This window comes from Acanthisitta chloris, unplaced genomic scaffold (genome assembly GCF_000695815.1).
Source record: "Acanthisitta chloris isolate BGI_N310 unplaced genomic scaffold, ASM69581v1 scaffold6201, whole genome shotgun sequence".
In the NCBI taxonomy this organism is placed as follows: Eukaryota; Metazoa; Chordata; class Aves; order Passeriformes; family Acanthisittidae; genus Acanthisitta; species Acanthisitta chloris.
In genome coordinates, this window is record NW_008655395.1 from 1 (window position 1) to 13,180 (window position 13,180).

A 13,180-nucleotide genomic window follows, 5' to 3' on the forward strand; every position below is an offset into this window, starting at 1 on the left:
CAAAATATTATATATAATAATTATATTATATTATTATATATTGCATCCTACTATATTATTTTGGGCCAAAAGAGTATCAGGGATTACCACATGCAGGTGTAGTCAAACCATGCTGATGTTTCTGCCCTCAGTTTATTCAGTCACAGGCAATGCTGTACCAGCTACTTCAAACCTCCAAAATTTTAAAGTAAACCAAGAATTGTCAGGTAAGCAGCAGCCATGACAGACCAAAGTGAAATAGAGGAAATAGCAATCTTACCTTCACACACTGGGCAGCACTCCCCAGGAACTTTAACAGGATTTAGGCAGCTCTGTCCACAAGCTGTTGCAACGCAGTGAGGCTCTCCATTGATGCACTGGCAGAAAGTACAGTCGTCCTCTCGCCAGCGGTCTCCGTGGGCTTGGATCTGACCATTGGCATAGCAGCCAGCAGGATTATTTACTGGATAAAGTGGGTCTGAAATGAGAGGAAATGCAAGAGAATGTGGCTTAGTATTTTAACTTTCTGATTTTGCTCTCGAGAACAAAATGGAGATTAGATCTATTGATTCATTTTTGTACCAACTTTCTGAAGGAAACTGAAAATCTAAATGAACTATAGGTTTCACCACATCAGACAAGCCTTCTCTAGACTTTTTCAGTTTGTCATTAAAAGAGAGTATAGCACTGAACCTCTTTTTTTTCCCCCTCACTGCATGAATGTTCTTATAAGCACAAGCACCATACTAGGAAACATCAAAAAGTCTAGAACCCTGCCTTCAACTACAGTTGGCAACGAATGTCTAGATGAGGTCTTAAACACAGGGCAAACATGGATGGGTATCTCTTCAAAATACTTAAGCCTATAGCGTTTGTATTTCAGCCTCTCTGCATGTGAACACCAGGTCTAAACCTATCTGATATAAACCTATGCACTAAAACACATAAAAATTACAAATACTCTTCTTTTAAAGAATGACTCCCTACTTCCTAACTTACACACCTGATACTTCATTATTCAGATTTTGGGCTTAAGCCTTCAAAGGTTTCAACAGCTTATAACAAAACCAGCCATAAAAACAGCATCCTTCACTAGATCCTGTGTTGACTCAGAAGGTTCAGCTCTTACAGCTACCTCTTTTAGACTCATTTTTACCATGTTCCTTACTAATTCTCTGCTTGGAATAAAGCATGACTATAGTGGAATTTTTGGTTTATTTGCTCCCACAAGGGAGTACAGGAATACTGATATTAAGTAGACTGCAAAGTGTTTGAAATTCACATTAATTACTAGACTCCTCTCCTCTGAGGATAAGATTTGAGATTTCCAGCTAATTTCACTTATTGAGAAGCTATTCCTTAGTTCACACAGCTTAAGTTCACACTTACACACATGGACTAGGAGCACTTCACAAGCCTTCTGACTATGTGGTGGCCATAACCTGATCCACACTGAGGCAAGATCCAAGTGTAGAGTACCAGCCCCTTCTCCCTCCACTAGAATCCTGGTTGTATTCTGGCCAAAGATGCATCCAACACTTTCTAGTACAAGGCAAGAGGGTCAATATGAAGTTTCCTATGGAACTATCTTTAGGAGGACTGTAGGCCTAGCAAGCAGAGAAGGTGTTTGCCAGCAGGGCAAAGGAGGAAGAGAAAAACACTGAAGTCAGATTACAGCCCTGTTTCTTTGCTATAATGGTAGAGAAGAGAAGGTATGTGTATTGTTTTACTGAACAGAAAAAGGAGCAGGTTGCAAAGCAATGGAAACATGTCTATGTGTCTTAGGACCACAACTGCTGCTCTGCAGATGCCTGTCTAAATAGTCAGTGTAGAAATTAGATACAGCTTCTTATCTCCTTTGTGAAGAAAGCCCCCTACAAAGCACTGCACACTTGGCTATGCCTAAGGACGTTCTGAAGCAGAAAGGAAAGGAAACACAAACAGCTCTGTATAGAAAGGGTAGAATGTCAACGTCAGAGAACGACTGCAAAGAACAAGACAGCACACTCAGGCACAGCAAAATGTAGAAATAAACTGGATTAAGGAGGAATCTGCAAACTTTAGAAGAACAAAAGCCCTTCTTTGCTCATTTCCATTGAACAGGCAAATAAAAAATATAGCAGCAGAAATAAAAGCAAGCAAGACTAATGACATACTGTACCTTCACACACTGGGCAGCACTCTCCTTCTGGCACGTAGTACCTGTCGCAGTGTAGCTCACCACACTGGGCAGAGAAACAAATAGAGACTCCACCTTGGCATCGACAAAATCGACAAGCATCCATTCGAAACATGTCTCCATCATAATATTCCATGCTGTTAAATATGCAAGTTGGCTTCACTTCTGAAAGAAGGAGAATAAACATGTATTTTATAGATATTGTTAGATGGGAAATAGTTAAGCTCATGTTGTTACTGACAAAAACAGGTATGAAAGAGACAGTTGATTTTTCTTTCATGTTTTAAACTCAGATGCAATTTTATTTTTAAGAATGTGGTATATTTTTATTGTCTGTTTTAACAATGGAAGAAAATAAAATGCAATTCAAAATACTTTCAGAGCAGTTACCTTCAATTAAAAGTCTCCATGTAAAAAATTAAAATCCTGAAGAAATGTTACAGTACTGGTATTTCTCCATAGGTGTTAAATATTTCTGATTCTGGATGAGCCTAAAGCTACTTCAAATTTCAGTACATGAAACAATAGATTTTTCCATTTTAAGAACACAGTTGCTGATAAGAGTAATCTTCCTTTCTGAAGGACGTGGTACTGAGGTGGATAAAGTGCACTAAAGCTGTCCAATCCACAGGTTGCAAAAAAAACACCAACAAACATTTTGTGACTGCACAATCTGTTATGCAGAACCGAACACTTCTTTGTTTAAGCAACCTGGGGCTGTTATAGTCAGCTCACAACTATATTTCCCACAAAATATAAACTCAATTGTAATAATATTTACATGATCACTTTAGTGTTTAAAAAAACATAAGACAGCAATTTCTTGTGTGTCTCCATCTATCTACAGCAGAGTCATGATGCATAATTAAATCCAAACATTGTGGGAAACTAGGAGCCTCTAAAAATTCTGAAGTATTTTGGGAAGGACACTGCCTATTTACTTCATTAACATTAAACAAAAAAAAAAAAAAAGGAAAAAATGATGTAACTAAACCAATGAAACAGTTTGGTTCCAGATTATGAAGCAGATCTACATACAATGAATACATAAGGTGGTTTTTTGACCTTGCAGTTATCCCACACATAGGAACACCACCTCCACCATCTACTGCCAGTGAAGTATATTCTGTTCAACCAGCCCAACTGATCCCCACACCCATGACATTGTGCAGCTCCACGGCCCAGGGCTGAATTATTCTGACTCAAGACAGTATAGAAAAATTACTCCAAACTTATGTTCAACTATAATACTTCATGTTACTCATTAGGAAATCACGACTTCACGGTATCATCATTATATTCCTCAATGACCTAAGCTTCCTCCCTCTTCCCCACTTCAGAGTTTACCTTTTGGCCTCCTATGACACTAGCCCAAGATACCTGAAAACAGACACCTGAAATAAAGCAGTCTGTAGTAAATCAATGTATTTTTTTCAGAAGCTCCAAATCTAGCAGTCTTGAAAAGCCAAAAGGTTCTGCAAACACCAAACTATTTCAGCATCATTACCAAACTGGAGATAAAACCATCATGTTTCATTGCATTTGAAGCAAATATAACAAAGGAAAGAAAGGACAAATGTCCATGTTTCTAATTTCTGTAGAATACATGGAAAAGTCTAATTACCTACTTACATATGTAATGCCTGGCCACATAGGGCAAAAAACTATGTCCACTTTGTTGTCAGGTAATTTTTATTTCTTGGTTAGTGATCAATCTCACATGGGACATGAGATATATTGAAATGAAAATTCAGCATTTGAAGATTTCTTTCAACCCTCCCCAATTCTCTTAACTCTTGGGGACTAAAATATTTACATCTGAGTTACTCTTGACAATGATACAGGTTTTCTTTAAAATGCTAAAGTATTTCAAGTACTTCTTTGAAACAGGCTTATATTGAGCTCCAGCATTGAGTTATTTGATATGATTGTAAAGCATTAAGAGTTGAAACTGAAGTATCCTGAGCTATGTTTGATTTTTATATGCCTATTCTGTATTCAAGCCATAATGTAGAAAGCAGCATAAAAAATAAGAGTAAGAGGAAATACCACTGTGTCCAGGAAAACAGCTATGACCTCATTGGAAAGCAATTCACATAAACAAACACTTGAGAAATATTTCAAGTTTATGCAGCTCAAGCTGTTAGTTTAGAAACCTTCTCAAAAAAGGAAAAAGTGCCAACACAACTCAAAAGGCCTTTAATCCATTTGCTTCTGGCCTCACTGTTTTGATTGCAGCTTTACAGATTTTTAATGATCTCCCTCACCCCAAACAGTAGATCTGAATTCCTGCCTCATTAGAAGTAGAAACATCATCTTCCATGAATTATCATTCATTTGTAAATGTCCAAACAAGACCAAGCAAGTAACTGCAAATCCTGAAAGGAAACAGTTGGTTTTATTCCTATAATGAAAACCACCATAGAATTTCACTACACGTGTATTTTTACCACCCAGGTTTAGGGTAGCGTATACATTCATACTGAACTATTGACCTAAGCCTATACATCCAGTTATGAGACAAAGATGACTTTTGTTAGAACCATATATAAGACTCCAGTCTTGAGACCAAGTCAAGCCAAAACAAGCACTAAATGAAGAACTCTAGCCTTCGATACTCAAGGTGAAAGCCTAATGAAGGAGTGAGCAACATGCACTGAAATTATAATGATGCATTTCTTCCATCACAATATGCTCAAAGATTCCCTCAGTTCTCCCTTGTTTGAAAAAGTACCAACTTTATTACCTTATTGATCTATGTATGACAGTCAAAAAAGAATGAAAGAACATAAAACTAACATTAAATAAATGCATCTTTTCCTAGAGGCTGTAACCATGAGCTCATTGTTCAGCCAATAAAGAGAAAACTACAGGTAGGATTCTTCAAGCTTCACTGAGTCACAAAGTAATTTAAATTGACCAAACTTCATAGAGCAAAGCAGTTAAACAGATTTGAGATGCCAAATCCCTTTTCTGATGCAGACTATCACAACAAAGCAGTGGGCATGAGACCTAGGCCATGAATTGGTGAATTCAGTGTCTGTTAGCTCTCAGATAAGCCAGTAATACAAGACTGGTCCAGACCAAGCACTGACATACAACTGCCCATCTGTGAAAGAAGCCAGGGCACAGCAGGCAGTCCCCAGAACAATACAGAGTTTATACAGGCTGTGGAAGGACAGATGACGTTACATCTCTGCTCCTATATAAAGTCAACCTAATGACGCATGACTAAGATGGACTTTATTTGGCTTTAGAGTTAAATGCCATAGAGTTAAATGAGAAACAGTTCTGACAGAAATTTAGCTCTACAGAACTCATGGCCACAGCCTTTTTTTGTTCTAGGAGCAAGAGCCCTAAAAGCAAGGGTTGCAGTAAACCACACAGCCTCACGCTACACAAACAGTGATTATATCTCAAGGCCTTGATCACCCATCTGAACTGCAAATGGACACAATTTGTTTTACCAAATCAGTTTTCTGAGGTATTTTACCTTCTACTTTTAGATATAATGAAATACAGTTTTATTGGCTGAACTGGCCCAAAGTATATCTTCTGACTTTTTAGAGATTTCAGTAGTTTCCAAATACTTATGGTTTTCTTTGACTAGAGTCATGGAACAGCTCAGAAACCCATGCAAATTTGGCAATCCACTCCTGGTGAGGCAGCAAGTCTGCATGTGGTTACACCAGGCACATGAGATGCTTCAGGTACCAGCTGTCTGTAGGCAAGTTTGGGCATTTTCTTTTTCATTATCAGAAATTCCAGCTCTCCTGAAGCGGAAGCAAGATTCAAAACAATTTTCTATTGTTTAAAGGATTAAAAGGTTCATGATCCCAGCACTTCAGATGTTCCTTCAGCGCACAGAAGTATTTGTACCAGAACCTTGGAAGGAACTTGGGCAAATGCTGTGAACTTTCTATTAAATGAAAGGGAAGGAAACTGATAACTTTCATCCCGTGTCTGTATAAACAAAATACAGAAAAGTTTTCCATTTTTCAAAAGCTTCATTGATAGAGAGTTTAGAAAGGAGGATATGTTCCATTGGAATTGGCCCATAACAGTGTTAGAGCACAACACACTGTATGCTGTTGTTTCCTTACAAGTACATAAAAACAAGCTAGATGGAAAAAACCTATTTGGATTCTTACTCTTCAGGTTGTCCTGCTTAGTGCAGTATATTTCCTATTAACACAACTGCAGGACTGCCATGAAAGTCCTTAGGTTCTGCACCTTCTAAAAAGGTCACCCAGAAACAGAGAAATCAGAATTAAAACAAACCTGTAACTATTGTTTTCAAATGAATGCAATTATTTATGCATGCATTTATACAATTATTTATACATACCCACACAGCTTAAAGGAATTAAATACTATTTTCTGGCACCTGCAGTCTGTAAAAGATATTAAAAGATACTTGGAATGCTGAGCAAAATCAAATTCAGCTCTATCTGATCATCCCTGGCTTAAATTTTTTGTTAACACCACTAGTAATGGAGAAACTGCAACCTACCTATTAAACAATTCCTGTGACTAAGCAAAAATCATAGGAGGAATAATTCAGATTAGACAGAAACAGCAAACAAACAAGAAAGGAAGTTTGCCAAGTTTCAATACTTTTCCCATTTTCAAGGTCTCATGCCCTACTGGATATTTCCATCCTCCAGTGTGCACATGTTTTACTAAGAGGACTCAGCCTGGGTGTCCCTGGCTTCATCCTCTCTAACAAATAAAACACACACATTGTTTTCAATTTTAACTTTGCTTCATCAGGTTATGCTTTTCAGTGTTTGTTTCTGTGGCTTTCCTCAAGACTATCCAGCTTTTGTCTATAACTCCTGGAAATTAACTTTTTAACATCCTGCAGTAGGTTACAGTCCTACCACAGACAAACACCAGGACAGCCAAAGGAGGAGCCAGGGCCACAGAGGGCAGTGGCTGTGTTCTAAACCCCCCAGAGACAGATTTTCCTGATAAAATCACCACACAACTCTTGCCAGCAAGACATGTTCTTAGTAACAGAGGAATGTGTTGAAATCCCAGTGGTCTTTGACAGTTCCTCACAAGAGACAATACATGTTGTGATCAGTTTATCCCTAAGCATATTACCAGGCAGTATTTACTAAAAATTACCAAACAGTAGTACTAAAAGGTACTGGCACATCCTATCATTCATTGCCAGTACATCTGTGATGAGCCTCTAGTGCTTGAGAGAAGTGAAAAATTGCAGGGAAAAACAATCTCCAAACCCGTAACACAAGGCTGTGGTTTGGCATTATAACAGGTCTAACCATTTCTTCCATTCCTTGAGAAAAATATTGAATTCCAACCTTGTCCTCCAAAGTGTTGGCAATTGTGTCTAAGTTTAAGGATGTAGAAATATTTGAGCCATAACATTACTGAAAACATTAGCTTACCAAGAAAATTCACTTTGGCAGAAAACATAATTACTATATTTATTTTTTTTTAACTCCTAAAACCAGACAGAACTGCACCATTTGACATCTAATATTCTTTGCATATGACATATCATCAGTTCACAGAATCTATCTAGCATCTTGTTTTTATTAACTACTATGAATGAAAGGAATGACTTAGACTTTGGTCCTTTTTATTTAAAAAATAACTTTATTTGAAGCTCAGTCTTTACTACCCACTGACCAACCCTCACATGCATAGTGAACCACCGCAGAGCTCTGAGTTTGGTTTCACATCTGGCTGTTGTCCTGAAAATCGCTAGCCTTCCTCTTTTATTTATTTACATACCTTTTATTTCTTTATATGCATCTACAGACTGAATATGCTTTACCAGGAATTTTGGGTTGATTTGCCTTTGGTTTTCTGCATTTTCCTTTTCCTTTCTGCTTTAAACATAACTGATAATGACTTATGTTGTTTGACAAACTTTCCATTTTGAGTGCAGAGAGTATAAAACAGGTTCAGAGGATCCAAAGCATTTGACTTGGTTTGGCAGACTGCCTTGCTTTTTCACTATACTAGACCAAATTCTCACACTGCTGTCACTGGTGATTAGCCATGACTTTCAAATAACTTTCAAATGTTCTGAATGAATTAAAAACAACAAACCCCAAAATCAAAACCTCAACCCACAACAACTAAATCCCTCTACCTTTTTGCTATCAGATTATCTTCCTTTAATATTTACCTTCCTTTTATTATGTGCCAAACAATTTGTTATCTTTTGCCCATCACAAGCTGCATTTTGCGTCTTATTTTTTAAGCATTTTTCTATTTAAAATGCTTAAATTTTGTGGGTTTGGATGCCCACAGAGAATATGCAATACTGCTTAACTGGTATTAGAACTATATTCAGTTCTCTATTCCAAGACAGACTCTGTTACCTTGGCTAAATCCTTATTTCTTAAGAGCACACAAGTTTAATCAAAGTACAATATAAAGACTGTTAGGATTAAGGTAATAAATAATGTGAACACTGGTAATTTGATGGTGTCTGTGAGATGCTTCACTTGGACTCCATTCTTCCTTCTTTAGTGAATATTTTCCTTGCTGACCCTGTAGTGCTCATCAAATTCCCTCAGTATTCATTGATGCTCCCTTTAGAAACCAGCTGTTCTTACTTCCCTTTAGAAATAGCTCAATGACCTTTATCCTCTTCCTCACCATGAGCTTAATAACGGATCCACAATTACTGTGAGGAGTCCACCAACAGGTGACAAAAAGCCTGATTAAAGAGGGATTTTAATTTCTCCTCTAATGCAATACAACTGTATAGAGATACAAGTGTGAAGAGAGTCACAGGGCACAGAGAAAAAAAATGCCTCCTTTGTGTCAGTGTACCTTCTCAAATGAGGGAAAAAAATTACAGAAGCAGTTATAAAACAGAGATTATGTGCCATGTCAAGTGAATGATCTCACTGATGTAGGAGATCACTTCTATACTACCATGTGATCATCAGTACAGTCTGAAACAGCACCAGAAAAAGGGTCACAGTCTTAAGACCCAGGGGAGTTGTGATCCTTTCTTTCCAGGACCAATGCCAGTTATTTTGATGCATGCATCAGGTAGCCCTATTTTCAATGGACAGGGCAACAAAAGTTCATGCCTTACCCTTGGGTAAGAGGGATTGGCAATGGGGCTCCAGAGCCACTTTGGCATAGCTGGACTCTCAAAATCACAGCTCACACATGGCCATGGCAGAAAACAGCCTGGCCCCCTGGACGTTGAACCATGTGGACACATTAACGAGGACCACTTGCACACATGTAATTTATCATCCTTCACAAAGCAATCAGCAATCCTTTTTAAAGTAGCAGTTGTATTCAAGGAAACTTACTGAGACGTGAAAGCCCTGACTGCCAGAAGGTAGCAACTGCAGGATGCTTGGTAACTGCTCTCTCAGATTTTGAAGGCAGAGGTCACCATCAGTATGTGGTATAATATAATTTACATTCAAGAGACACAGGCATGAATACCTAGCTAGAGAACAGGCAAGTTTGGATACTCTCTTGTCTCCAAATGCTTGTTCTCTTGCTGCATGTGCAGTTTTCCATTTCTTTATAGAGTCACTTGTTGATCCTTTTAATTTAATGCTGAATCAGTTTTTTTCCTTACAAGCTCCCCCATAATAAAAAACAGCACACCAGGATTAAGAGAGAAAAGTCCTGGTGAGCAATATATTTAAGATGGATCAGAAGACACCTGGAATTAGCTTCTGTAAAATGCAGGATTTGGGGAAGGACTGCATCTCAGCACTCATTTACTCAATCTTCCCCAAATATATGTCATATACTATCTAGTATTCTCTAGATGGAAAGCAGTCTTCAGATAAGTGCAAGCAGGGAAACTTCATTGCATTTGAACAAAAAAACATTTCCTCTCACTTTCCTCCTAAACGTGTACTGCGTTACAAGGCACTGGAACCACACAACAGGCAAACCCTCATTTTCCAGTTTCGTATATTAAGGTGAAATTATTTGCCATAGATTCCCATGTTGCCTTATTTCCTCTGCATTGACTTCACTTCTCGGAAATGAGCACATTTGACTATGGATGTAGCTGTTCCCTGAAAACTTCACTACTTACACCACTATGCTAATCTGCCATTCCCATACGCAACAAGCACTGATGATATAGCTGTATCAGCTATACCTCTAGTTCTACTATTTCATGGCAGCCAGAGATTTAAATTTAGCAATTCATGCTTCTGTCTCCTTGAGGCTAAAATTCTGTTACATGCACAAACTGGGGCTTGCTCTGAGGGAAAACAAGAAAGTAAGATTAGGAGAAACAGCCAGGCATCTTCTGAGCACAGATGTCTGACAAAATCATATCACTAGTGTGTTTTAAATCAGCATTTGCCAACAGTTTCAGAGGTTTAATTTACAAATTAAACAGTAAAGACATTTCGTTTGACATGGAAAAAGGAGCAAGAGGAAATAATGTTGTAGCCATCATTGTTGTCTGAGATATCATTTTGACATCCAAAGACCAGGCAGGGTATGCTCTGGGATGGCTCAAACTCTTCCTGGATAAGCCGTGACAAGAAACTTCATCACATCAAAGGGAACTTTGATTTGATTCCCACCATCATTGCACAACACAGAATGATTTTATTTACAAAGGTGCTTCTCTTCAAAATGAAGGAGTCAGTGCATGTCTGAAAATTGACCTTATTAAATGATTGACATTTGGGACAAGAATCACATTCTAATAATGGTAAGACCTGTGCACTAATTGTAATAATGCAATCTTTTAACCACAGCAATACTTTTAAAAGCACAAATTTATGTCTCCACTTAGTATAACAGTTTTATGCAAAACACTCTAGTATCTGCATATATTCATGATGATTCAAATGTCACACAGAACTGTTAGGACCATCAGACCTCTGTAATGTAGTTTGTTCTTGTCACCAATAAGAAAATTGTTCTCAGTACTTTCTAAATTATTTTTTGCATAAAAAGTACAAAACTAAGTTCAACCTATGCGAAGATTGAACAGCCACAGACAATAGGTACCTAACAACAAGCTCCAATTAAATCAAAATATCAGGGTCATTTCCAAGTAGGAATGTTATTTTGGTGATTAATAATGTCTATCTAATTCTAAACTATGAGAAACAGCAGATTGTACATGATGTGAAGCATAAGGACACACCCAATATTAGTATGAAGCAGGAAAATAATTATTAGTGTATTGACTTACTGCTGTATTTATAATTAAACAGGAACAACTCCACAATCTGCAAAAAGAGTAATTACTGCAAAAGTTTCTCTCGTCACAGATTAATATGCTTTTCTAAGGCAGACCAACCAAAAGCTAGTCTGAGACAGTGTGTCTTGGTAACAAAGACAACCACACAAAATCTCAGATCTATCATACAACTTCTAAATCAGTTTTCCATATAATACAGGAAAAATGGTGAAAGAATGAGTGATCTGTCCCATATTGCTTACAAACAACAAAGAGAATGCATTGCAGAGTCTCAACATGACACGTATTTTGCTGCTGTTATTCATGAACTTTCCTCTCAGCATTGGTCATTGCTGTTTGACAAGAGCAGAGGTCTTTCCTAGGCAGTACAGCTAGCCTCCCCACACTCTGAACATGCAACTCTATCTACCACATTCACACATACTGGCAGTAAGTATTGCAGAAGTCTGCCCCTGCTTTAACACTCTGCCCAGCATTAGGGTTACCTAAATACACCAACTGGAGTATTTGCAGTCTACACACACTCATTCATAATGGACATCTTTTTTTTAAGGTAATGATCAGTATTCTTCCTGACTGCTCCCTCTGCCACCACCTCCTCCTCCCCAGCAAGAGATATTTAATTCTAACATTCAGTAAATGCTGAAAGAGCAGGAAAATTACACTAATGTGCTAATGCACATGTCCTTTTTATTCTATCCTCTTGCCTGTTTTTGGAGGTTTTCAAACACAGAAGTAACTAATGGAACTTGTTGCTAATGCTGATTACACAACTTCCCCACTTACCATCTATAAACCCATTAACTCGCATTTGATTAAATCACACTCTTTAAAAAGGCATCTAATCTTAATTGGAAAGGATGAAGATAAGGAATTCAGCATCTTCCTGGCAGTTTGTGGCAACAGCTAACCACCCTCACTGCTGAAAGCAGCATGTCCTAGATCTTAGAGATTTGACTCTTCTTTGATGGCAATATTTTTTTAATGAAGAGAAGAAATTGATCTAAGCCTATCACTGTAAGATATTTTCTCCATCTGTTATTGATATCAATTATATCTCTTCTGCACTTGTTAGTATTTCAAGACACTTTACAAAACCAGAACTGGATATGACATTCAACTATCAGTTTCACAAACCACATTCCCCCCTCCTCTTAATTTTAAACTGACAGAAGTGATGGTAGGGACTTATTACACACATATGCATTTATCAGTTTGTCACTGCATTAGATTTTTACCTACAAGTTCTTGTCAGAATTAGCTTTCTAGGAATTTAGAGGTTTTAGAGGACTTGTCTGCACAATTTGTCCCTAAAAGAAGAACCACCTAAACATCCTAAAATGCATCAGAAAAAACCCCAATCAAAGCAATGCAGATCACGTTCTATGACTATTCTGCCCTCTTTACCAAAGATCTGCCATGCAACCCAAATGTCACACACTCCTCATGAGTAGTTTCACAGTTGCTCACAGATTGTTATTAAAAATATTTATCATACTCAGGCTTATAACTATTTCCTCTTTTCAAAATGAAGCATCATTAACAACTGCATCTGGAAATTTACTTGAAGCACTTTCAAGTCACATCATACCACATTATTTCTTACAATCTGATTGTAGCATTAACTAGCATAATGACAAATGTCCTTTTCTAAAAACAAGTATTTAACTTTTCTGACCAGGCTTCTCAGAATAATTTTTTTAATGAGGAACTTATTAGAAGATAATTTTGATACTGGCCTGTAATATATTAATACTGATTTTTAAGTACATATACGAGACAAATCCACAAACCTTAATTTTCCTCCAATCTGGCCTTTCTCTTTC

The 13,180-nt window shown here is 37.5% G+C and overlaps 1 protein-coding gene across 1 annotated transcript in view; it reads right to left on the reverse strand.

Moving 5' to 3' along the window:
• Positions 1-259: 259 nt before the first annotated feature.
• Positions 260-13,180, reverse strand: part of LOC103810945 (cysteine-rich motor neuron 1 protein-like) — a gene marked incomplete at both ends in the record, with an annotated part of 127,715 nt that continues 114,794 nt past the window's right edge. Inside the window, 2 exons of the mRNA XM_009083877.1 lie at positions 260-457; positions 2,141-2,323. Of these exons, the coding sequence (XP_009082125.1) occupies positions 260-457; positions 2,141-2,323 (381 nt within the window). The remainder of the gene's footprint in view (positions 458-2,140; positions 2,324-13,180) is intronic.